The 24657-nt window shown below is 38.7% G+C and overlaps 2 protein-coding genes across 2 annotated transcripts; one reads left to right on the top strand and one right to left on the bottom strand.

Annotated features, from left to right (window-relative positions):
- Positions 1–201: 201 nt before the first annotated feature.
- Positions 202–11701, top strand: usp14 (ubiquitin specific peptidase 14 (tRNA-guanine transglycosylase)). The gene is made up of 16 exons (XM_079876194.1): positions 202–399; positions 2780–2925; positions 3013–3045; positions 3829–3933; positions 4037–4140; positions 4235–4293; positions 4463–4593; positions 4693–4773; positions 7467–7549; positions 8870–8984; positions 9067–9132; positions 9257–9349; positions 9443–9574; positions 9653–9713; positions 9806–9913; positions 11257–11701. Exons 1-16 carry the CDS (start codon positions 384–386, stop codon positions 11391–11393), a joined length of 1470 nt encoding a protein of 489 aa, XP_079732320.1. The 5' UTR covers positions 202–383; the 3' UTR covers positions 11394–11701.
- Positions 11702–12009: 308 nt separating this feature from the next.
- Positions 12010–24401, bottom strand: thoc1 (THO complex 1). Its single transcript, XM_079876193.1, has 21 exons — positions 24279–24401; positions 23801–23874; positions 23603–23663; positions 23430–23499; positions 23233–23351; positions 22096–22144; positions 21290–21385; positions 21127–21209; positions 19653–19726; positions 19064–19172; positions 16289–16423; positions 16094–16194; positions 15918–15984; positions 15260–15310; positions 15099–15169; positions 14779–14874; positions 14625–14690; positions 14460–14543; positions 14231–14378; positions 13479–13563; positions 12010–12386 (listed from the first exon to the last, which is right to left on the bottom strand). Exons 1-21 carry the CDS (start codon positions 24327–24329, stop codon positions 12109–12111), a joined length of 1968 nt encoding a protein of 655 aa, XP_079732319.1. The 5' UTR covers positions 24330–24401; the 3' UTR covers positions 12010–12108.
- Positions 24402–24657: the final 256 nt, after the last annotated feature.

The following is a 24657-nucleotide window of genomic DNA, read 5'->3' as shown; positions in this document are numbered from 1 at the left end:
AGTGTCTAAGGTTTTTTTAAAAATTGTTAATGGCACTGCTTGGTTTTTTAATATTCATTATTCAAGCCTTCCTCATTATGTAATTAATATTCATAATCAAGGGCTGAAAGGTCTGGAAGACCATCGTTGTTTCGCCAATAAAATCTCAAAAAAAGAAGAAGAAGGAAGACTTTATTAATATTCATAACCCAATCCTTCGTCATAGTAATCTGGCATGAGGTTAGATAGTCGCTAGCCGAGCTCGTCGATCTGGTCATCATGCAGTTGCAGCGTCATTGTGGGCTGTCGTTTGAATGAAGTTACAAGACACACAGATCTTCCGCATCCCAACTTAAAACCCGGCCTTTGGAGTAGAGCTGTTTAAAGGACAAGCAAACAGAAAGATGCCCGTATTTACAGGTCTGTTCACAGTATGATTTGACATAAATCATAGTTAGTCTTTAAACGATAAGAGGTAATTGAGAAGAGGCAGCGCCGTTAGCATCAGACATTAGCTTCAGGCCTCAGTTGATGGTTTCAGTTTAAAAACAGAGGGAAAGCTAAACAAGAAGCAGAAATCCCATAGCAAGCGTTCTGGTGTGACTTGTATTTAGGCTTTGCGTCTATTTTATATGGAAATGTAGGATGTGAAATGTAAACGTTCAGACTTGAGTAACGTTATTAGTGATGAAGCATGTTAACATGCCGGCTAGGCGGCTCAACACTTTATTTAAACACCTTTAAAACTAACCTATTAGCACTTTCAATCAACAGGCAGTATTACTGAACAGTGGATACAGACTTTACACTAAAAGCGTTTTGTTGTTGCAAAATTGGCTACAGAACAGCTTGTAGACATCAAAACTGATGCATCATGGCTTGTGTCCATAGTTGTATCCGCCGTGCTGCAAATCTGGGGTGTTGTAGATTTACTTGTTCACTGCAATGGACTTCCAGTGATAAATGTGTTAAAGCTATATTATTTATATATGTCTTACTGCTGTAATAACTCTCATGTGTTATTTTTGTAGCATCTCATGTGGTTAGCATGTTTTGTGTGTAGTCTCATATGTCAGCTGTGTTAATGGGGGTTCAAACTAACCTAAGCAGAAATAAAATTGTATTGTATTCAAAAGACATGAAGGTGAGTAAAAGATGATTATATATTTACTTTTGGGTCACTTGTAAAGCATGTGCTTTAAAGCTGTTCCCAGCTCCCCACACATTTGGGAGGTTTCCCTTATGGACCCTTTTCACATTTCTGGGATTCTCAGAAGCAGCAAGTGTCATGAGCCATGTTTCCATCCACCTATTGTTATGCGCATTTTGGGAATGATTTGGGAAAAATGCTGGATGGAATTGTCAAGATGCGCATACAGTTGTGATCACTATTATTGGCACCCCTGATAAATAGATCAAAGATGGCTGTAAAAAATCTGCATGGTTTATCTTTTTGATCCTTAATTCAAACAATTCGCAAAAATCCAACCTTTCATTGAAGTAAAATAATTGAAAGTGGGGGCAAAATCACATTATGAAATGTTTTTCTCCGAAACACGTTGGGCATAAGTATTTGGCACACTTTTATTAAATACTTTTTGCAATCTCCTTTTGCCAGCTCTGAGTCTTCTCCTATAATGCCTGATGAGTTTGGAGATCAGAGACCATTCCTCCATACAGAATCTCTCTAGATCCTTCAGATTCACAAGTTCATGTTGGTGCTTCTCCTCTTCAGTTCAGCCCACTCATCTTCTATAGGGTTCAGGTCAGGGGACTGAGATGGTCATGGCACATGCTTGGTTTTGTGCTCAGGGACTCATTTTTGTGTTGATTTTGAGTTTGTTTTGGACCGTTGTTCTGATGGAAGATCCAACCACGGCCCATATAAGATTTCTAGCAGAAGCCGGCAGGTTTCGATTTTTTTATCTAGAATCCACGATACCATGTATCTGAACAAGATGTCCAGGACCTCTGGCAGAAAAATAGGCCCACAACATTAAAGATCCAGCGGTATATTTAACCGTGGGCATGGGGGACTTTTTATCCTTGTGTGCACCAAACACATGTAGCGTGTTTGCTGCCAAAAGGCCCTTTTTTAGTTTGATCTGACCACAGAATCCTGTCCCGTTTGAAGTTCCAGTCGTGTCTGACAGCTGAATTTGCTGGAGATTGTTTTTGGATGAGCAAGGAGGATTTTTCTTGAAACTCTCCCAAACAACGTGTGGGGATGTAGGGGTTGTTAGATTTCTCGCCAATTTCCCAGGAAGTGACGATTATGTTCTCTTGAACACATTTATTTATTTATTGTCTTTTTAACACCAAGGTAATATAAGTGTAGTTATTAATGTACAATACATTTTTTAAATTAAAATATAAATATTTGACTATTTCTTATGTTAATAATTGTAAAAATCACTGTCTGTGAAAAAGTCCATTGGAAACACCAAGCGCAGGTTTCCAGCACTCTGCAGATCAGCTGTAGTACTGGGTGTGGAGAACCATGGGAACCATGGGTTTGAAAACCCCTGCTTTAATTAAAACCATACATCTTTTCTTAAAACACAAGATGCAAAGTATGAAGTTTGTGTCTCGGTGCTCTTTGGATGTGGGATATGAGTCCAAGGCATTTGAGAATGTAGAAAAAAAACACAAAGCCTTCTGATGACGTTTTATTAGCTGCAGCACACACACATTCTCTCTCTGTAGACTATCAGCAGTCTGCGTGGTACTGAATCATTTTGCTGTGTCACTATTTTTTGTGTCTTGATTTTTCTTTTGTTTTTTTCTTTGAATATCTTAGTGAATGTGAAATGGGGAAAGGAGAAGTTTGATGCGGTGGAGCTGAACACAGAGGAGCCGCCCATGGTGTTCAAAGCCCAGCTTTTCGCTCTAACAGGAGTTCAGCCGGAGAGACAGAAAGTCATGGTGAAAGGAGGAACACTGAAGGTACTGGCTGGCATCTGTAATGGAGAGCTTTCATAGTTACTGTCCTCTGTTATTGCAGGTGTGTGACTTTTACTTTTTGTTCACCAGGATGATGAGTGGGGCAATATCAAGTTGAAAAATGTAAGTATGTGGCTGTATCTTGACTTCTGGTAGATTCAGAAAATGCCCTTTAAGAGTCGACCTGTAATAAGAGTTCAGCAGCTAATAGTTAAATATTGAAACATAAGATCCACAATAGTTGATCCAACAGTACACCTTAATTTAATACGTTTGTTGGTGGCCAATCGCGCGCTTGTCTAGAATAGCGAGCAGTCGCGTGACTGACTGACTAGCGTAGCAGCTAATCTGTGCTGGAGCACTTCAGGTTTTGGTGGAGTACCGAAAACAATGTTACAGCCGTTCATAAATTGTATAAATACATTCCCATTGCCACAACTCCAGTTCAAAATACAAAATGATTGGCAAGATTTATTGATAACTTCCGAGTGAGCAGCTTTATTGTCATTTCAGCTCAATGTTCCTCCAGGACCAGGGTGCTTCATAATGCACGACTTCAAAAAAACCAAACTGTATTTTAGTTATTTTTTAGCTAAAACCTTTTTAGCCTATTTCATATAATTTAATTATGTACAGTGTTAATTTTGACAGCCAGTTTTGATTTAGTTTGTCATATTCAGCTAAATTTCGAACCTGCTCCGTTGAGAGGGGCGCTTGGGAAAGAATCAAAAGACATTTGGCTTATTAGAAGTCAGTGTACCATTAGAATAATTTTGAAACTGATATTTCTAGGAAAAAACTTGCATACAGTTGCTTTCACTGCATACTCAGGTCTGGCTCCATGGTGTCCTTGTTGACTTTAAATGTGCGTTTTCTTCAGCTAAATAGATGTTTTGATCCATGTAGGGGATGACTCTTCTGATGATGGGCTCCGCTGACGCCCTGCCTGAAGAGCCCGTAGTGCGGCCCATGTTTGTAGAGGACATGACGGAGGAGCAGCTCGCGTCTGCCGTACGTTTGCAGCCGACAGATCTGCTGTTACAGTGTTTTAGCAGGAATCAGAGAAACAAGCCAACAGCTGTGAAATCATCTCTGTTATCTGTGTCATGTTCAGATGGAGCTGCCGTGCGGATTGACGAATCTGGGCAACACATGCTACATGAATGCAACAGTGCAGTGTCTACGCTCCGTGCCTGAGCTCAAAGGCGCTCTCAGGAGGTACAGTTTAGGCATGGCCTTCATGTCAAGTCCACAGATGTTATGTGGTGTAATGCATCAATGTGTTTTTGTGGTAATTCGCCTCCATCTGTAGGTATTCTGGTGCCTTGCGGTCTTCTGGAGCTAACGCACCTTCCCAGTACATCACAGCAGGTGATCAACTTCAGCTATCAGTTGTGAGGTTACCAAATTCTTGACTCTTTCCCAACTATTTGGGATCAGTATGTCCAAGCTAATGCATATAAGAGTCAAGCTGTGTAGCCATACTGAATCGCACAGTGTTTGTGGACCGCATGTCGCTCATGTTTGATTCTTCTCTTAGCGCTGCGTGATTTGTACGAGTCCATGGATAAGACCTCGTCAAGCATTCCACCCATCATTCTGCTGCAGTTCCTGCACATGGCCTTCCCACAGTTTGCCGAAAAAGGAGACCAGGGCCAGTACCTTCAGCAGGTCAGGTCACATATCTTTGGCTTAATACATTTAAGCAGAATATGTTCTGTCAAAGTGGAACGTTTTTATATATATATATGTATTTTTCCATTTACTCAGGATGCCAATGAGTGCTGGGTCCAGATGATGCGGGTCCTTCAGCAGAAATTAGAGCCTGAAGAACTAGAAACCCCACCAGAGGCAAGGCTACTGTATATTTTATATATATATATTCATTCATTCAAAAGTACAGATACATTGTTTACAAGTTGGTATTGAACAATATGAGGAGCATCAAAGGTTTCTATTTACAACGTGTTTTTGAAGCATTGATCATTGTAGCCAATCACAGACTTATCAGAGATGCTTAAGTTAGTCATAATCCACTCAACATGCTCGTGAATCCTTTATTACCAAAAAAGTGTAAAGGCGATGTAAATAAGAGATTAATTTGTGCAGTGTGGACAGCTTTTTTTGACAATATCGGGAGTTTTCACAGTAGTGTGTATCTAACAGAGTACACTAATGATTGCTAATGATTAGGGGTGCACGATTCAGAAAATGTCACGATTCGATTCGATATCGATTTTTAGGCTCAAGATTCGATTCAAAATCGATTTTCGATTCAAGAAACGATTCTCGATTAAAAAAAAACGATTCACAGTATGTAAATGACATTTACAAATTTAAAAAAAATAATTAAAACAGTTAGAATTTTAAACTAATATAACTTTAAAACATACAAGTAAGTAGCAATAAAGAGGAGCATAGAAACATAACAAACAAACAAATAGTGCTTTCAGTAGCCTTAAGATTATCTGAACGTTTTCCATTCAAGAACTGTGAGTGATTTTTCTTCATCTTTACTGTTGTTTTTTACTATGACATCATAGACTGCGGGAGATCTGCATTCACGCACGGATCTCTTCTGAAATATAAGTAGTAAAGTGGTTTGTCCTGTCCGTTTAATCCCTTAAGACATAACTGGCTGTGTTTACGTTAATTTTGCACAAGTATATTAAACCACTTACACGGAGTCGCACAGCCGCATGCGCGAGCAGTCTACACAAACAAAGCGCGCGTCAGCATTTGAAATTGAAAGCAGCCTTCTGTTAGTGAGGTTCATATTTTAAATGTACAAGTCCACTGCATTCCAAACCACATAAATGATGACTTCGTAGAGCATTTGTAAGGAAAATACCGAAAGGCGAGACAGCACGCTTCAAGTGTACCGTAACATCAAACAAAGCGCGCGTCTCTCACAGCGCATCCTGTGCAATGAAGCCTGTGAATGTCCTAGTAATTCGCTTCAACCTTTCCGAACTTATTAAAGATTATTTTACGGAAAGTTTGATTGGTGTATGTATGTGTGTGAGGAATTGGAAGAAAACAGATTACGGGTGTTTCTAAAGCAAACTCAGCGTCATCGCATATCTGGTTATAAACTAAGCTCAGAATCGATTCTGAAATTCTCAGAATCGATCCAGAATCGTTGGAGAGAGAATCGCGATGCATCGATGGATCGATTTTTTTCTCCCACCCCTACTAATGATTAGTTGATGATCGATTAATTGTCGATAATAATTTATTAACTATTATCGATAACTCATCGATCGTCGATTAAGCTGGTTCATACGTGCTGCTCAACCGTGTAACACGTAAAGCAGACACGAGTAAAAAAAAAAGCGAGTGCACTGAAGTTATGTTTGGTACCATTTAGGCTAGCATTACAACTTCATGACTATAAGTTTGCATGTGCATTCACAGCCATTTGTTTTGTGCAAATGTAAGTTGTAATATTGTTTGTTTTGTGTAGGCCTGTATCTGATTGATTTCATATAGGATGCTACGGTTGAGGATTAACGCTGTAGTAAAATACGCCGGTGTTCAGCTTAAACAGCAATGCACAACTAATATTAGCTATGATTTGGACTGTCATATTACATAACATGATAGAGAGAACTATATTGTAATGAATCGTTGTGAATTCATTGGGTTTAGCTGCCGTGTTTCAGCGCATCCACAACAGGAGTTACACATTCTGACAAGCATGCGTAATCTGAAGTGACGTTGTAGTCGTTATATTTGATTGTTAAATTAGTAATATAATGAAATGATCAATCACATCAACTCATTTTACAATCCCACTTGCCCTTTATTTAGATTACAAACCCATCTCATTCATTTGGTGAGGAACATGGTGTTTTGAGCAGATTAGCACACCCTGTCATGCTGTTGGCGATGTGCCACTGCAGTGGACACGTATATTGCAGTATTAATGCTAATGATTAATTGATCGTTAATTTAAACAACGATTGATCATGGGAATTTGTGTGAATTGACATCCCTAGTGTACACTGCAAAGCTTCTTTACATCGGTTTAGAATTTTGCGATTGAATCCGAAACTGCAATGATTGACAGGGATATAACCATAGCAACAGATGGGACAAAGCAATCTGATACTGTATGTCAAAATAGATGTACATTAAGTCTTAGTGTAAATGAACACTAATTGACCTGCCACTTCTTTTTATAAGCAATGTTTACTTTATACATTTAAATGTTTATATTTACTTATAATTAGTATCATCTTAATTAAACTCATTGAATTTAATTAATATTTGTATTTTCACATAGTTCAATAAAATAGTAAATTAGTTCTTGCTATGGTATTGAAATTGGTACTGACAACCGTGAAATTTCACTGGTATTTGTACCGACTACTGGAATTTTAATACAGTGACAACCCTAATATATTCAGACTCTTTCATTACAGAAATGCAGAGAATTTAGTGTAATAAAATGGGTCTTTATCATATTTGTCTGGAAGCTAAAAAACTATTTTACAAATAATGTATACATTTTTCTCTGTTTGTTTTTGGTGGAATAACAGACTGACAGTGATAGTGGAGCTGCTGTCGCCGCAAAAAAGAAGAATTTCATCGATCAGTATTTTGGTGTTGAATTTGAAACTACGTATCCTTTGATAAGTGCCTGTTGTACAAGTCTATATCATGTGCTCTCTCAGTCAGTGATTCTGTGGGCTGCCTCTGTTTTTACTTCAATGTTTACTAGGGTTGGGAATCGAAAAATCGGATACTTAAGGTCAAGAATTTTCTTTGTGTGCATTAATATGGCTTTAAACCATTTAAGCGCAAGAAGACCCGCCCACTGTTTTCTGTGTTGCGCACACTTCCAAAACGAGCGCACAGAAAGCCGTCTCTTATACTGTATACTGTGTGATACTGCATTCCTTCCGCATCTTTTTGCACTTGAACGGACAAATAAACACAAAACCGTCAAAAGATCCTCAAACAAAAAACTGAATAACCTTAACTATATTTGTAATGTATGTTTTATTTATAAAGTGCAGTGTTTTTACATTTGATTAGTTCCTGTACCTGAATACCTGTTTTTCAATGGTGTCTTTGTGTAGTTGTATTTTTTTACGCGATAGTAATTTAAAAAGAACAAATAAAATGAACGTGTTTACTTGTCTTTAATAATACTTGAAATTAATATTAGTTAGGCTAGTTGTTTTTGCTATGGTATTTTTAAACCATATAGGCAAACATTTCTTGTCTACGTATTCTTTAGCCTGCTGATTTTTTTGGTTTTTGGGTATTCAGCTATAATGAAATGTTTTGCAATAAGACTAAGAAAAAATTTGAATAATAACTAACTTTATTTCTTTATTGGAATCGAAATTAGTAATCGATTAGAAGCAGAATCGATAAGCAGAATCGGAATTGGTCAAATTGGTCAAAAGTTTACCTGCTTAAGTGAATCATTCCCCCGCTCCTCCAGAACCTGATTTGGATTTAGTAAAACGATTAAAATAATTCACACCCTGGTCCTAAGTAATTGCTTGAGGCAGCCTGGCATACAGATAAATAAATAGATAGTCATCTGATTGATATGTGCTGGTTTGGGAGGTGGACAGATTACGCATCAGATGTTGTAGTCTGAGTTCACTTATGGCCCAGGTATACTTAATTTTCCAAAGAACACTTTGGGCTTTACGCTACTCTGATAACACTGAGAAATGAACTCCTGAAGAAAATTGATACGAGAAGGATGATGGACTTTTCATGTTTTGGGGAATGATCTATAATCCTGCTGACTATTTGATTATGTAACTCTTTTGAATTCACTGCACGATTATGCTTAGCAGCCATAATTATATATTATGGGGATGGCCAGACTGAGCGTAATGTGTTTTGTAGTCTAATTTTCACCAGGCCCATAGATATGAACGTGTGACATTTTGACGGTACTTAACCTTAATGTGTCCAGTATGAAATGTACCGAGTCAGAGGACGAGGATCCAACTAAAGGCTCAGAGAGCCAGCTGCAGCTCAGCTGCTTCATCAACCAGGAAGTGAAGTATCTCGCCACTGGACTCCGACTGGTGAGTGGAACGTCCCGTACGCAGATGAGCCACCAGTGCTCACAATCCCTGTAAATATTGACCCGTCTCTCTTTATATCCAGAGGCTACAGGAGGACATCACGAAGTTCTCCCCATCCTTACAAAGAAATGCCCTCTATATCAAATCGGTATGTTTTACCTTTTGGCATTTCTGACTTTTGTGGCGTCAGTGGAGAAATGCTCAAAGTTCAATGTTTCCTCTTTCGTACATGAATAAAATGAACAGTCACTTTTTATGTTTCTGCATTCAAGTCCAAAATCAGCCGTCTCCCAGCTTACCTCACGGTTCAAATGGTGCGGTTCTTTTACAAAGAAAAAGAGTCTGTGAATGCCAAAGTCCTCAAGGTAGGTCTTTTACCGAGGAGGGGTTTGGGATATCAGGTGTTGTCACCAAAATATCTATACATTGATTGTAACCTTTAATTTTGCTGCATTTAGGATGTCAAATTCCCTCTTATGCTGGACGTCTTTGAGCTGTGCACTCCTGAACTTCAGGAGAAGATGCTTCCTATGAGGACAAAGTTTAAGGAGGATGAAGACAAGAAATTGGAGATGCAACAGCAGCCGAAAGCAAGTGCCCTGTGACGTCATGCTGAACACTTTGTGCTTTTTGAAAAGCCATCTAACATTGTGTTTCTCATTCAATAGGTGATTCAGAAGGTTGGGGCTCCAAAGGATAAAAAATATGAACCCTTCTGTTTTTCTGAAGGTGAGCACTCACTGCAAAGCTACTAATTTCAACATGGTTGTGCAAGTTGAGTCTGCAGATTGATTTATAAGCTGTTAACTTCTTCTCTACAGACTTGGGCTCCAACAACAGCGGTTACTACGACCTGCAAGCGGTTCTGACGCACCAGGGCCGATCCAGTTCATCTGGCCACTATGTCGGCTGGGTTAAAAGGAAAGAAGGTCAAGTATTGTCGTTGTCAAGTTTTTGCTTTTATTTGTAAAACGTACTTGATAGCATGGTTTCCTAGGGTTGGGTAATGTTACAAGTAATCCATTACAATATTTCATTATTCCCTAAAAAGTAACTCATTATTTTAGTTGCTTTTTATAGAAAGTTATATACCCACTGTTCCCTCTAAGCTCCACACGTCCATGCACGAAAAAATAAGTAAAACGCTGCGGAAAAGGTAGAAGTAAAATGTGTGGGGAAAGCCATTACATTGCATTCTAGTGAATAAGAAATAATTGCAGTGTTTGGATCAACCGCTGTAGAGTTAGATAGACAGGTTTCATAAAACATGATGTGAGCCAGATCACTCCCTGTTGGTACACTTTAATGCACGGGGTACAAAACAGCTCAATAGATTCAGCACAAATGCAAATACATGAGAAAAAAAGTCATGTTTTAGATAAGTGGTTTGATCAAGTGCTGGAAATAACTATGATTAGCGCAGCACGGTTTAAAATGACACGCTCTCTACGGCTGTTGCATGCAATCTCAAAATAACTCGAGTCTCAAATAGATGTTTTTGTGTGCAGTGAGTTCATCATAGCTCTTGAACCACAGTATCTACATGCTCAAAGCACTCCTCGGACACCTGCCACATTACTCCCATCCCGAGGACACAAGTCACTCAGGAAATGGAAAGAGTAACAGGGTTACTACATGTCTTGTAAATTTAAATTAGTTACTTATAAAAGTAATCTGATTACTATGTGTGTTACCCAACACTGCCTGGCAATTCCAGAAATATATATTTCAATATATCTAGGCAAGTTTGGAAGATAAATCTCCGGCTCAGGCTTCTTTTTTTTTTTGGACAATGTTTATTTCTTCTGATGCCATTTCTGTAGAGCAGGGGCTGTCCAGTCCTGCGTTGAGGAGCAGCTAAACCGCTTCTAGTATTCCTTAAAGGGATAGTTCACCCACCAATGAAAACTGTCATTCATTACTCACTGTCGTTATTCATATAAAAAAATTCATCAACTCACACATCAGTTATGATGAACGGAAGCTCAAGCATGTTCTCTTGACGTATGAGGTTCATTATCATGTTACGCAGCACGTTGAACAAATCTCAGATTTCATCAAAAAGATCTTCATTTGTGTTCTGAAGATGAAAGTCTCATTGGGTTGGAATGACATGAGGGTGAGAAATTGATGACAGAATTTTCATTTTTGGGTGAACTATCCCTTTAAGACCTTGATTAGTAGTTTTAGCCAGGATTGGATCCCCCTGCTAATGCTATTGAGTGCTTTGCTGTTGTATCTGGTACTGATACTTCTCTCTCTCTCTGAACAGATGAATGGATGAAGTTTGACGATGACAAGGTCAGCGTGGTGACCCCTGAGGACATCCTGAAGCTGTCTGGTGGAGGCGATTGGCATATAGCATATGTCCTTCTGTACGGCCCGCGGCGTCTGGAAATACTCGAGTAACGGTGTTTCACAGGAGAAACTTAAACCATAATTGCCATTTTCAAAGCACTGTCTGTATAGATGTGCAAATAAATTTGTGTCTTTAAAAACACGACCTTAATTTCTGAACTCTTCATGCATCAACTCGAGTGGCGTGTCTGTTAAGGGTGTTTTCCCCCTTTCATGGATGGTAGATTGATGGACCTGATCCTTTTTATTGGACTTTTTTTTAATGTTTTCTATATGCATTGAATATTTTTTAAGCCTGTGAAAAGGTGTTCATGCTCAATAGACAGAAGTAGTGACTTGGTATCTAAAGATGCTCTTGGCCACAAGTTTTGGACATGTAAAACAAGGAGTTGTATGATACTGGGATCTGTTGTGTCTGATCTATCAAAGGTGGATTTCATATCAAAGCACTTTGAGAGGATGTTTTTCTGCTCAATTACTGCTTCTGTCTTCTAGCTGCCATGCAACAAATGCCACTGTAAACTTATCTGTCCTGAAATACTCAGAAACAATCAAACAAAGAGAATTTACCTCTGTAATAAGTTATTGTTTACTGGCTTTTCATAAACCGTGAAGACAAATAAACATGCCATTAACACTCTTGTGTGTATTTTACAACCAAAACGGATTCATTTCAAATGACCATTTATTTAAACAATGTAAAGTCAACAACTCATCGAAGTACAGCAAAAACATATCAAATAGTTAAAACGGAAGAAGAAAAAGGTTATGTTTCGTTGAGGCCATCTGTGATGTTCCTGAATCCAGCAGTGTTGAGGGCCGTGACCAGACTCTCCATCGTGGCTTGAGGGCCTTCTCGGTCCTGCCAGGCCACCAGCAGCATCTTGGCCTGTAGCTCTACATCCTCGCTGTCCGACTCGATCACGCGGATCTCCTTCTCGGTCATCTCCAGATGATCCGCCAGTGTCTTCCACCGGGACCCGAGCTTGGCTGCGATCTCGTCCATCTGACTGTTGGTCACCGCCTTGCTCCGAATGCTGGGACCTGGAGAAAGACAATTTCACTTTGACTCAAACTAAACGCTCCTAAATCTACACCATTCATAAAGCAGTAGCCGTTTATCTCCAAATGCGTCTCCTGTGACCACTTGTTCTTGGATTTCATAATCTACCTTACTTCCACTGATTCGCTGAAAGGAGATCTCGGCCCAAATGGAGATAAGGCAAACCACGGGCATCCATATTGAATATATGTTTTTAAGGGTGAAGCCACAAAGGGGCAAAGACCCCTATATTGTAATAGTTAGGTTTGGCAGCCCATAGAACTATATGGTAAAAAATAAATAGGACTTGTGTGTTAGGGGAAACTTTGAGATACTCTATAATTAAATAATTATTAGCATTAACAAAGCCTGTAACTAATTTCTGAGTTCAAATTTTCATAACCTACTCGTCTTACACGGTTCAGTCCATCATGAAAATTGGCTCAGGCCATGCTGGCAAAAAAAGTTTTGTTTATGCCAAAGTAGAGGTGAGGCTGCATCTCTGAAACACTGGTGTGTTGAGATGAAACTGGACAACCTTCCATCACACGCATGACCTGAAGAGCAGTTTTGGAAAGGCTGAAAAGTTTAGAATTTTTGAAAAATGGCTATTTTAAATTGGCCAATTTTTTTTTTTATAATATCACAAGACTGGACTTTTGGATTTAGTGCAGCACACAGAGATAAACCAAGCCCAATTTTCATACCGGCCATTTTGAGTGTCTTTTGGAATTCTGACCAGAAAGAAAACAGCTTTATTTTACAAATGCAGTGGTGTGTCATTATAAATCTTGATATGATAACGCCACCGAGCCCTGAAGTTCCCAACCCTGTCCCTACCTAAGGTTTGGAGGACGGCTTTCAGCTATAATTACCATGAGTCAGTTGATTGTATAATTTATTGTATGTTTTACTAATAGCAACACCATTCGTTTCGCTGAGTTCTCCAGTGAAGTTGTTACCTAGCAACAGCTGCCACTTTCGATAATGCCGTTCTGATCCAAACAGTCCAGTGTGAACAGAGTCCAGTGGAGGATATAGCAATGAAAACAGCTTTTGAGGTTAAATAATAAAAAAGAGCAACAGAGACTCACTGTCATTGCTCTCTTTCAACAGGTTATCTCCATTCTCATCATCATCCTCCTCTCCGGTTTTTATCTCCTCAGAAGGAAGGTCTTTCTGTTAAAAGAAAAACAAACATTGTCACATTTATGCATTCATAAAATACTTAATATTGGAGTAAAATAGTAAGCAAAATATTTGAGTGAGTTTGTCTTACTTATATTGATTTAAATGATATTATACATCGTCCTCCACTAATATGGGCATCCTTCATAAATACGAGCAAAACTACAATATATGTGGAATAAATGTTTTTTTTAAATGTCCAAAATATGTGCCAAAATTATTGGCACAGCTGCAAATAATGAGTAAAAAAAGAGGAGTTTTGGATTCGTTGCCATAGTTGCCTCCCCGTTTAAACTAGGGATGGGCGATTAATTGATATATTGTTTTTGTTATTCCACCTACATCACTAGATGATCAGGCGTGCATCGCTAAAAAGACTGCATGTAAGTTTCCATGGCCATATTTACCAAGGGTGGCAAAATGTGTTGACAGCACTGCATACATGTCTCTAATAGAGGCTTTCGCACAGGAGGAACATGTAGAAGTCAGGGTCCACCCTGGAGGCTAGTTCCTATAACTGAGTTGCTAATAGCTACCCGATGCGAAAGCCCATCAATATTAGCCACTGAAAAGGCTCTATTGGTCAAGCACAAGTTTGAATGTTATCTACTTTTCTCGAAAACTCCACTAGTGTTTGATAAGGTGGATGTCCACTCACAGGAAGCTCTTTGGCCAGTTTGATGACCATGTTCTCCAGATAGTCGGCCAGGCTCTTAAACTGCTGATTGGTGGGCTGGAAGAAGTGAGGACTCCTCCTGGACAGCAATCGCAAGGCTCGCCAGCCGTAGTTTGAGTTGCGCACAACTCTGAGGGAAGACGAAGAATTCATTAATTCTGAGGTATAGTTTGTAATCATGTTGATTTAAGAGAATAAATGATTAATGTACTTGTACTCATCCTCCACCATGTTTGATGGATCTGCCTGTTCAATAGCTTCTACAAAAAACTCCTCCAGTGATGGCATGAATTCCCTTTAAACAAAACATGCATTAATGCAAAATGTCTCGTATTAAACGCCTCTAAGCAAGTGTTTGCCAAACACACACACACACCTGCTTTCTGACTTGCAGGCCTCCATATTGTCAGGGTTCAGATTCCAGAGTCTTGTGAGTTCGTCACTGTTGATGGTCAAGAACAGCAGAAACGCAAATTAAGATCTGAATCGAAGTCTCGATGAAGTTACACAGTAATCAAATATGATCTTACTTTCCCATGATGATTTTGCGATCAGGACCTTTCCCCAAAAAGTCTTCAGGTGCTTGTCTCTTTCGGCTGGGGCGGATGGGTTTGGTCTCCGCGGGTCTGAGAGAAACAAAAGATTTGATTCACAGATTCATTCAGAACTTCAAAAATAGCAGTGACCAAAGCTGCAAACTAATGAGAGATGAAAAGAAGATTTTTTTTCCAAAATAAAAGTACAATATGATAAAGTCTAGAAAAGGAGTCATCATTAACCTCGCATGAATGCAGTGTGTATCTAATGTGTAATGGGATAAAGCTGTTTGTGTGCTGTTTTTATTCAATACCTTTCTTTCACAAAGCTTGGGCAGCCCTCGTTTTTCCAAGAGTTCCAGTTATCCTCTGTGTTTAGGATGTGCTGTTGGAGACATAATTCATACATTTCTCAAGACGAGAGCGAAACCTAAAACCCATACGCCCATATGCATACTTTATAGACACTCCTTACCTCAACCATAGATGCAAACTTGTCACCATCAGGAGGGGTTTCTCTCAGTAACTGCAATGGTAAGGAAATAGTAATAACACAGTACGACACAGCGATGTGATTAATATAAAAGTCACTCCTGTTTGCTGTACCCAGGGTCCACTGTTCCCGAGATTCAGGGGGTTCTTAAGAAAACATAGGGTCCTATTGTGTTAACATCATATAAGTTAATGAAATACAGTAAATTTAAGTTCACTCGCATAAAACTTGAAATGCTGCTACCATGTATTTATGTCAAAGTGCTGGGAACCACAGATGCTGTTTTTTAATGTACATTTTATGGGTTTATTTTTTACAGTGAGGGAACCTGAAAAAGCTCTGCATTTATATTTGCTTAATATGACATGGGATATTGTGGAACTTGTCAAAGGTTAATCTCTCAATATCATAGACTTGGGGGAACTAAACAAATGGTTGGAATATCACAAAAGGTCATTGAGAGGGAAAATGTAGTCCTGAACTTTTAAAAAGTTTATTTACAGTGTGTTAACAGACCACTGAAATGGGGAACATAGGACCCTGGGAACATGGGACACTTTTTCATACCTGGAAACATAGGTATACTCTCTTAATATGTGGCACACACCTCCAATCAGTGACACGTAAGGTTAAGACTGACCTGATAAACTAGTTTAGCTGTGTCCTCAATCCACAAAGACTGATCATCATTCAAAACACAGCCGGAACTGCAAAGGTTGAAGACAAATTGCAGAAAAAAAAAACATTTATTGACACTGACAGCAGGGTAAACTTCTCTTCACAGCTGGAAAAGATAAGCGTGCGGTTTCCCCTGACCTCTTGAACTTGACCTGGCCCTTGAGATACTGGAAGAGGATGAGGTATTGAAGCAGAATGTGTCGTCTGAAGTTGCTGTCACTCAACTGAAGGTCCATCAACTGCAGAGAGATAGGAAATTGCCTTGTGTTATCAGGTCAATGACTGGAGGTTTCTTTTTATTGAGTAGTTGATTGAAAGACTGGAAGAACTGACTTTCTCACTGGTGAGGAACTTGGCAAAGTAGACATGGTCTCCAGCAGAGGTCCTCATCTCCTTCATCTTCCTCTTCGACGCTTGCATGTCATCCAGCTTATAGCTCTTGAACACAGCCAGAGTCTCATCTGAATACTGCACACAGAATACAAGTGAGGGAACATTAAAACAAGATGCATGTGGACCAATCCTGTCGGTTTTACCTTTTCAGATGTTTCTAGTCAGTTAAAATCTCTCACTCATCACTGTTTGCTGTATTCTCGGGTTGAGTGGTTCTCCCTTTCCGTTCGGCGTTGGATGCACTGGCATCTTTTTATTTATAAAGCAGTATTAGGACTTCTTCCTCCTTATCTGAACACTTATATCCTTCCGAGGTCAGAAGGGACATATAACCTGCGTTCACAGGATCTGTTCTTATTGACAGTCCCTAAAGCCCGCACTGACTTTGGCAAAAAGGCTTTTCATTTTGCTGCACCATCTGCATGGAATCAGCTTCAAAATGAACTTAAGTTGAAGGAGTTGGTCTCACTTTATTCTTTTAAAGGCTTTTTAAAGGACCTTGCAGAAAGGCAGTCTGTCTGTCACTGTTTTTAAATTGATTTATGATTCAGGTTTTTTATGATGATATTGTTGTTAGAATATGATGAGTGAAAGTGTGTCTATGTATTTACCTGTAAGTGTGTCTATGTCTATTTGAAACCGCGCTGCTGCCACTTGCCAGGACACTCTTGTAAAAGAGATTTTTAATCTCAAGGAGTTTTTTATCCTGGTTAAATAAAGGTTTGAATGAATGAAAAAAGTTCCCCTCAAGCTCACAAAGGTGTCCTATCAGAGTAAACATCCACTACGGACAACCGTATGTTGATATACTTTGGTCTTAAATGGTTACATTTCTAAATGTAGACAAATGACTTAAAATTACATTTAATAACCAAATTTTAAGAGAAGCTTGACCAGAAAAAGGTAAGTGCAAACTCTTCAAGAGTTGATTCATGAACTATCATCACTTTGCCCTTCATAAAATATATTCACCTCAAATGAAACCAACAGGACTGCTTTCGAGGAAGAGCTTTTGGTAACACTTTATTTTAAGGTGACCTTGTTACATTGTTACATGTACTTTGACATGTACTAGCAATAACATAATAATGATGCATAATTTTCTAAATGATTAAAGGAGAACTCCGGTCAATTTTAACATTGAGCTCATTTTTTTGTACATTTGGAGTGCTGTCAATACAGAGAACAACGACAAAAATCGGTGTTGCCTACATCGTGTTATCCTCTTTTTAAAATTTGCACCCTGTTGACTTCAATGGGGCAAGTTTTAAACCTGCTTTTAGCCTCTTAACATCCTTGATGTGTCATTACAAGTGCACAGGTCATGTGAGTGATTCCTTTAGAGTGAACACGGGTGAATCTGACTGCAGTAGATGTGAAAGATATGGATAAAAATGATAAAATTTCAGCCAGCGCACATACCTGTATTTACATCCTGTTTTCGGCTGAAGTCCACAGTAGTCGATTGTCGAGTTCGGGCGCATGATCGTACGTACTAAACCTATGTGCGTGAACTCGACAATCAACTACTATCGAGCGTGTTGACTCTGAAGGAATCACTCACATGGCTGTGCACTTGTAATGGCACATCAAGGATGTTAAAGGGTTAGTTCACCCAAAAATGAAAATTCTGTCAGTAATTACTCACCCTCATGTTGTTCCAACCCCGTAAGACCTTCGTTCATCTTCGGAACACAAATTAAGATATTTTTGATTAAATCTGAGAGCTGATCACTTCTCCATAGGCTTCTAGGTGACCGAAACTTGCTGGCCCAGAAAAGTTATTAAAGAGATCGTTAATATAGTCCAAGTGACTCCAGTGGCTCAATCTTAAGTATATCAAGCGACGAGAATACTTTTTGTGCGCAAAAACAAACAAAAATAACGACTTTATTCCACTATTCATTTCCTTCTCTCTGGGCCTCTAGTTGGTTCACGTAGTGTTTTTGCGTAGCGCGTCTGTGTTACACGTCACCACGTAGGCTCACAATTGGCCGAAGCTGGTCATGTGTGTGATGCGTCTGACGTGCAACACAGACACGCTGCGCAAAAACACTATGAGGCCCAGAGAGAAGGAAATGAATAGTGGAATAAAGTCGTAATTTTTGTTTGTTTTTGCGCACAAAAAGTATTCTCGTCGCTTGATATACTTAAGATTAAGCCACTGGAGTCACTTGGACTATATTAACGATCTCTTTAATAACTTTTCTGGGCCAGCAAGTTTCGGTCACCTAGCAGCCTATGGAGGAGTGATCCAGCTCTCAGATTTAATCAAAAATATCTTAATTTGTGTTCCGAAGATGAACGAAGGTCTTACTGGGTTGGAACAACATGAGGGTGAGTAATTACTGACAGAATTTTCATTTTTGGGTGAACTAACCCTTTAAGAGGCTAAAAGCAGGTTTAAAACTTGCCCCATTGAAGTCAACAGGGTGCAAATTTTAAAAAGAGGATAACACGGTGTAGGCAACACCGATTTTTGTCGTTGTTCTCTGTATTGACAGCACTCCAAATGTACAAAAAAATTAGCTCAATGTTAAAATTGACCGGAGTTCTCCTTTAACCCTAATCATAACCCTGTAGTAAGTACAGTTAATTAATATTACTCAGTACATGTTTGTGTAATTACACTTTAACACTGTCACTTTAAAATAAAGTGTAACCGATTTTTGTATATTGGTTTGGATTTAAAAAAATAAATAAAAAATCAAATACCTTAAGGAAAGTCATCCATGAGAACTTGTCGTAACATTGTACAGGGTTTCTGAAATAGTCCTGCAGCGTCCAGAATTTTCTGTACAAGTTGTAGTCAATAGGAATGGAGCTACAAAACAAAAGCCCTCTGAATTAGACTAACAAACTAGAGTCTGATAACAGGCTAAATAAAGCAAACGCAAGACTTGGGCTGCGTCCGAAATCACATACTCTGTTTCCAATCAGTACTTACTATATGGATCGTTCTTTTTTAGCGCTCGCAAAGTATGAATGTAATCTGGACGTACTACATCCTCTATTATGTCATTATCATGTGACCTACCGGCACCAGTTACATCACTTCACTGTCATTCACAAATCCTCTCCTGTGGCCTCATGGGATAGTAAAGTGTTCATCATATACACACTTCAGAATCTCACCTGAAGTAGTAGGTGATCCGGGTACTTTTTGTCTACTCTTTTAGGAGTACTGTGAATTCAGACATACTACTCTTGTCACATACTGTTTTTCGCCTACTATATAGTAGGGAAGTATGCGATTTCGGACGCAGCCACTGACTATGTAACTTAAAACTCGAATATCTTTTACCACGGAGCAGGTGCATCTTCATCACCCATCTCTCCCTCCTCTACCTCCATCCCATCCTCCTTAACTTCTGCATGCTGGGAAAAAAACACACACACACAAAAACATGTCTGACATCTGATGAACAACTCTCTATAGATGTCTAACTGGCTATGTTTCCATTCAAGATGTGCGTTTCCACCCCATGTGTTCAAGAGGACAAAATCATCACTTCCAGGGAAATTGGCACAAAATATCTATAATAAAAATGGAAGTTGCTGCAATCGGGCAAGAAACTGTCTCTTCTCTTCTCCATCCTAAATGCCTCCGAGCAGCAGACGAAACACAATAAATGCTGTCATGTTCTCCTGCGTTCGGGACTCTTCTGGCAGGGAAATTAACCAAATCATCCTGATGACAGACTTTGGCTCAGGCATTTCAGAAGGATCAAACCAAGATTTGAGATGCTGTGCGAATGCGTTTTATTCGGTAAATGCATTTCCATCATAGTTTATGCCATGTCTTCTAAGAGGATATTGAGAACACCTTTTTTTATTGGGATAAAACATTAATCTGCCTCAATTGAATTTATGCACATCGTCATTTCCATCCAGCATTTTTTTATGCAATATTCCAAAGATGTACATAAAGTATGTGGATTTTCTGATGTCCCCCTGCAGCCAATAATTTTATCCCATAAAAACTCATATTTGATCACCAAAATGAAGCGTTTTTTTCCTGTGAAAATTTCTTCTTCACGCTTTAAATTAGCTTGAATGTAACTCTACACCCTTGCTTCATTTTGTATATGTAGATACATGAATATGCATATTAGTCTCCGCCTCCACTCAAACACAGATCGGCCAATCAGCTGATCCACTCGCTCAGATGCACTGTAGTAAACGCCGCACAATGGCAAGTGGATATATAGGTTTCCTTCAGCCATATATGTTTGAACCAGAGACTGATTCAGAAGAAGCAGAGGAAGAGTGAATTATACAGGCTCGCATACAAGTCCATGTCTCAGAATGGTAATGCGTTTTATGTATCGCTTTTTACAATTTCGGACACATAACGGTAATTAATGTGATTAGCCTTTTGGTTGACTTTGTTATCAAACAGCTAATAATGTGATGCTAATGTCACACAAACCAGGTTCGCGTTCACCATCTCAGAGTTCTAACAATCAGCATCAGAAACGCTTTGAACAACTTCAGTGGAGAAAAGCCCCGCCGCATGTTGACCGGATTGGTTACATGTTTGTGACGTCAAACACCAGCGATTTCAAACCGTGTTTTTGAGACTGTCTTTGGTTCACTGAAAATACTCAGCAATGGTGTTGACTTATGAATTTGCACATGGTTTGTCTTAAAAAAGCATATTAAAAACAGGAAACCGACACAAGCAACATTAAAACCTTGACTTTCACCACAGAGGGTCTTTAACATTATCTTCTCACATGCAGGTAAATCAAGCCCAGCATGCATCATAACTTTACCTGCAGTCCAAGAGTGCTATCCTGCTCATTCTTGTTGAACACGGTGATGTTATCAAGGTTGAACTGACTCTGTAAGTTCAGTCCTGTAACACAGAGGACAAACCTGTCAAAAACAACCAATGAGCAAAGAACTAAGGAAAACAACTAATGTGAAAAAGTATACCTGATTTTTCGGACAAAGGGAAGAGACGTGCTAAAAACAGCTGGATTCGTCCACAGAACACTGTATTCTGAGACTTAGAGAGTCTTCTGAGGAGGTCTGTGGACAAACACATGGCCATGTTAGGCTCCTCCAGCACAGTCGTAAAGAATACTAATGTACTTGACTCGAGTGTGTGCACATGGCCAGTTCATAAGTCTCTGAACAGCAAATCCGTCTGTGGGAGCTAGATTATTTTCCCATTCAACAGGTAAACTCTGAAACAGTCCTTCTGGTCATCAGAAGCAGAAAATCTGCCAGTTTAAATCTAGACTACAGACCCTTCTTTTTAACACCAATCAACTGGACTCCCACTGACAGACAAACACACATCTGTATCCAAGAGAAAAGAGCTGTTTGAAGCTTTAATGTTTACATTTTAAGAGAAATACAATCAATTAAATAAAGTTGCTGCCTTAAATTTTGAAGTACAATGAACTTCGACGTTTAAGTTATTTCAACTTAAATGACATTAAACTGACTTAAATTAGTTGAATCTTGTATAACTTATAAAAAAAGTTGAAAATTGCTTAACTTATTTTGATGAGTTAAAGCAATGTTTTTTTGCTAAAAGAGAGAAATTGACAGTATACTGTAAAACCAGGAAGAAAACATATTCCCTGACACTGTATTAGTCTCAGTAGGACTGCTTAGATGTTCAAATTAAGAAACATTTGCACAGATTTCTACAGTAAAACTGCTTTGAAGCGGTTTGGACTGGATCAAGTCTTTAATATATAAATATAGATATAAATAAACTTGAAACTCACCATTGCACATTCTTAACAAGTAATTTTTTCCAGCGGAGTAAAACGTATTCTGTGAACATGAAAGAAAGAGCAAACACATAAATATAGCCCTAGCTGCAAAACAAATACACTGAACAAACCATTCTGATGATTATTTTTGACAAAATATCTCACTTCGTTTATGATAGCCATATCCACTAACAAAATCATATTTTAACATATTCCACAAGATACACAAGAACTCAATCAGCCAGGTTATTACATCAGTGGTTTATATAAATCTCATATCAGCCAAATGAGTTGAAATAATGCATTTTACTGTAAAATTTTAAATTGTTGATACGCAGAAGACAAGGAAATATCGTTGCGCTCAGAGGAAGGCTAGTTGTAAGTCCAGGTGCGTGAAAACCAATAAAATGTAGAAGAGACTGTAGATGGTTTGCACTCTGAAAAACTAGACAAAGTCTTTAACAAAAAGAATCAATTATTTTAATAGAGCAAGAGCAGACCTTCCAAATTGTTGATCCCCAAAATGGCCAACATGGTAAAATAATGTACAGCTCCACTGATTTAAGCATTGCTCGGTCTGCCACACTGAATCCAAGTAGACTAGTCTCCTGGTTTTTGGACAAACTGTTCAGTTTAAGCAACTGTGCAAAACCTGTTGACTACCCTAATGGGTTTTGTCATCAATTGTGAGAAAGGCTGGTGTGAAAACATAACTTCTATAAGCTTTTGCCAGCATTTTCTAATGATGACGACATTAGAAACTTAGAAAGACTGCCTGAACAGTCTTGCACAGATTTGAAAACAAAGGTTTTTCTGAAAAAAAAACAAAAAACGGTGGATATAGAAACATTCAACTCGGCTCAAAAGTTATTAGCATATACGTGTGAAATTTTAAGCTGTTAGTGGCTCTGGATGGTTTGAAATAGAGATTACTAATTTTCTATGGGACAACTGTCCTATGTGCAACATTTCACAACTTTCGTTTCTATGGGCTGCTAATATAGACTTCAATGGTGGAAGAATAATAAGAAAACTAACAAATACAACAGTTTTCGACACTCCTTTGGTACCTGGCCTCTAAATATCTGTCTAATTTATATCTATAACTAACAAAAACTCAGCACTACCAAATAAAGGCTCCAAACTTACAGACTTCCATGTAGAGACATTTTCTTCAACAAAGGAGAAGATCTTGTCACACTGATCCAGAGGAAGACAGTCGAGAACGTCTCCCAGCAGAAGGAAAGGAGTGGTAGCAGAGCAGATGCCTGTGTAGACACGAGAGATTGATGATCTGCAGATCAGTTTTCATACGCACTTCTGTATGTGCAGACTAACAGGTGTACCTTCAGTCACGCCATCTATACTGATGTAGATCAGAGAAAGGAAATCTTCAACATTCACTTTCTGCTTCACCTGCAAAATAAAACGCAATCATCGGACTCGTACGCAAAATAACTGCATGTATGCCAATGTTCCAAGATGAACATGATAATAAATAATGCACACATGAACTCACTATTTGCTCTTCAAGAACTCCACGCAGAGCTTGATCGAGAGTGGCCTTCTTCTCAGTTTCACTGTGAACAATCACACATCTCAACAGCAATACTAAACTAACATACATTCAAACACATCACTGGAGTTCAAGCGTAATAAACCAACTCCCTGCAGCACATTTAAAAGCATGATTATATTCATAAAAAGCGATTATTACTTTCCAGGCAGATGACTGAACGCGCTGGTCAGGGGTTTACAGTTCCTGATGTCCACAGCACTTTTAGTGGCAGCCTGCAGACAACACACAGAAAACAGCATGACTTCGGCTGAGCAACTGACTGATGATGTGACTGTATTATGACACAAGCAATACAAGCATGATGACATTACATGGATAATAATAATAACACCAAAGTAATAAAGTTTTACTAAGCTGAAAATGTTATTTTGGCCATGTTTGCGCCATGTTTTTCAATTAGTAAGAAGGCATTATTATGGCCTTCACAAACATCAACATCGTTTTTAAAGCAATCACCAACAATTACTGTACATATGACATATAGGTGTCCAATAGGCCAAATTAATTATAAACATATAAAACGATATGGTCTAATATTACATTAGACAAGAGACAGAAACAAAACAAACAAAAGAACAATTTTTATTTTTATATTAACACTCCACTAATAATTTACCGTAAATGTATCTCTGGCTTCGGTGAAGTCGAAGAGAGACGGAGGAGACATCTTCACTCTTTGCTGGCGCTTTGTCTGTCTCGTTCCACTTCCGGTTCTCCTTCTTCTTCGTGTACTGGCGATACACATTTGATGCGCATATCTCCACCTACTGGACTGAATCATGAGTTATTTCTTCCGATTTTTCTTTCCTTTCCCTGCAGTCTAATGCAAAATGTCTCACATTATAATATATTATTCAATATACCAGCTTGGCAGATCAGTAACAGTACGGTTCTTTGATCTCTTTATTGTTTTCCAGATTTGTTTAAGTAACTAGTAAAGTAATGCATTACTGTTAAATTTACATAAAAAGATCTGAGTTACTTTTCAAAATAGA

The sequence above is a fragment of the Squalius cephalus genome, assembly GCF_949319135.1.
Source record: "Squalius cephalus genome assembly, chromosome: 7".
NCBI classification, from domain to species: domain Eukaryota; kingdom Metazoa; phylum Chordata; class Actinopteri; order Cypriniformes; family Leuciscidae; genus Squalius; species Squalius cephalus.
Note: the sequence above shows the minus strand (reverse complement) of the source record. Positions and strands in the feature narration are given on the sequence as shown.

Coding starts and splice junctions, on each gene's coding strand:
- usp14 (XM_079876194.1), top strand. Junction 4,594..4,692: donor AGGGCCAGTACCTTCAGCAG/GTCAGGTCACAT, acceptor CCATTTACTCAG/GATGCCAATGAGTGCTGGGT. Junction 4,774..7,466: donor AACTAGAAACCCCACCAGAG/GCAAGGCTACTG, acceptor GTGGAATAACAG/ACTGACAGTGATAGTGGAGC.
- thoc1 (XM_079876193.1), bottom strand. CDS start 24,329: ATGTCTCCTCCGTCTCTCTTCGACTTCACCGAAGCCAGAGATACATTT. Junction 15,170..15,259: donor AGTTTGCATCTATGGTTGAG/GTAAGGAGTGTC, acceptor TGTCTCCAACAG/CACATCCTAAACACAGAGGA. Junction 13,564..14,230: donor AACTGGCCAAAGAGCTTCCT/GTGAGTGGACAT, acceptor TTCTTTTAACAG/AAAGACCTTCCTTCTGAGGA.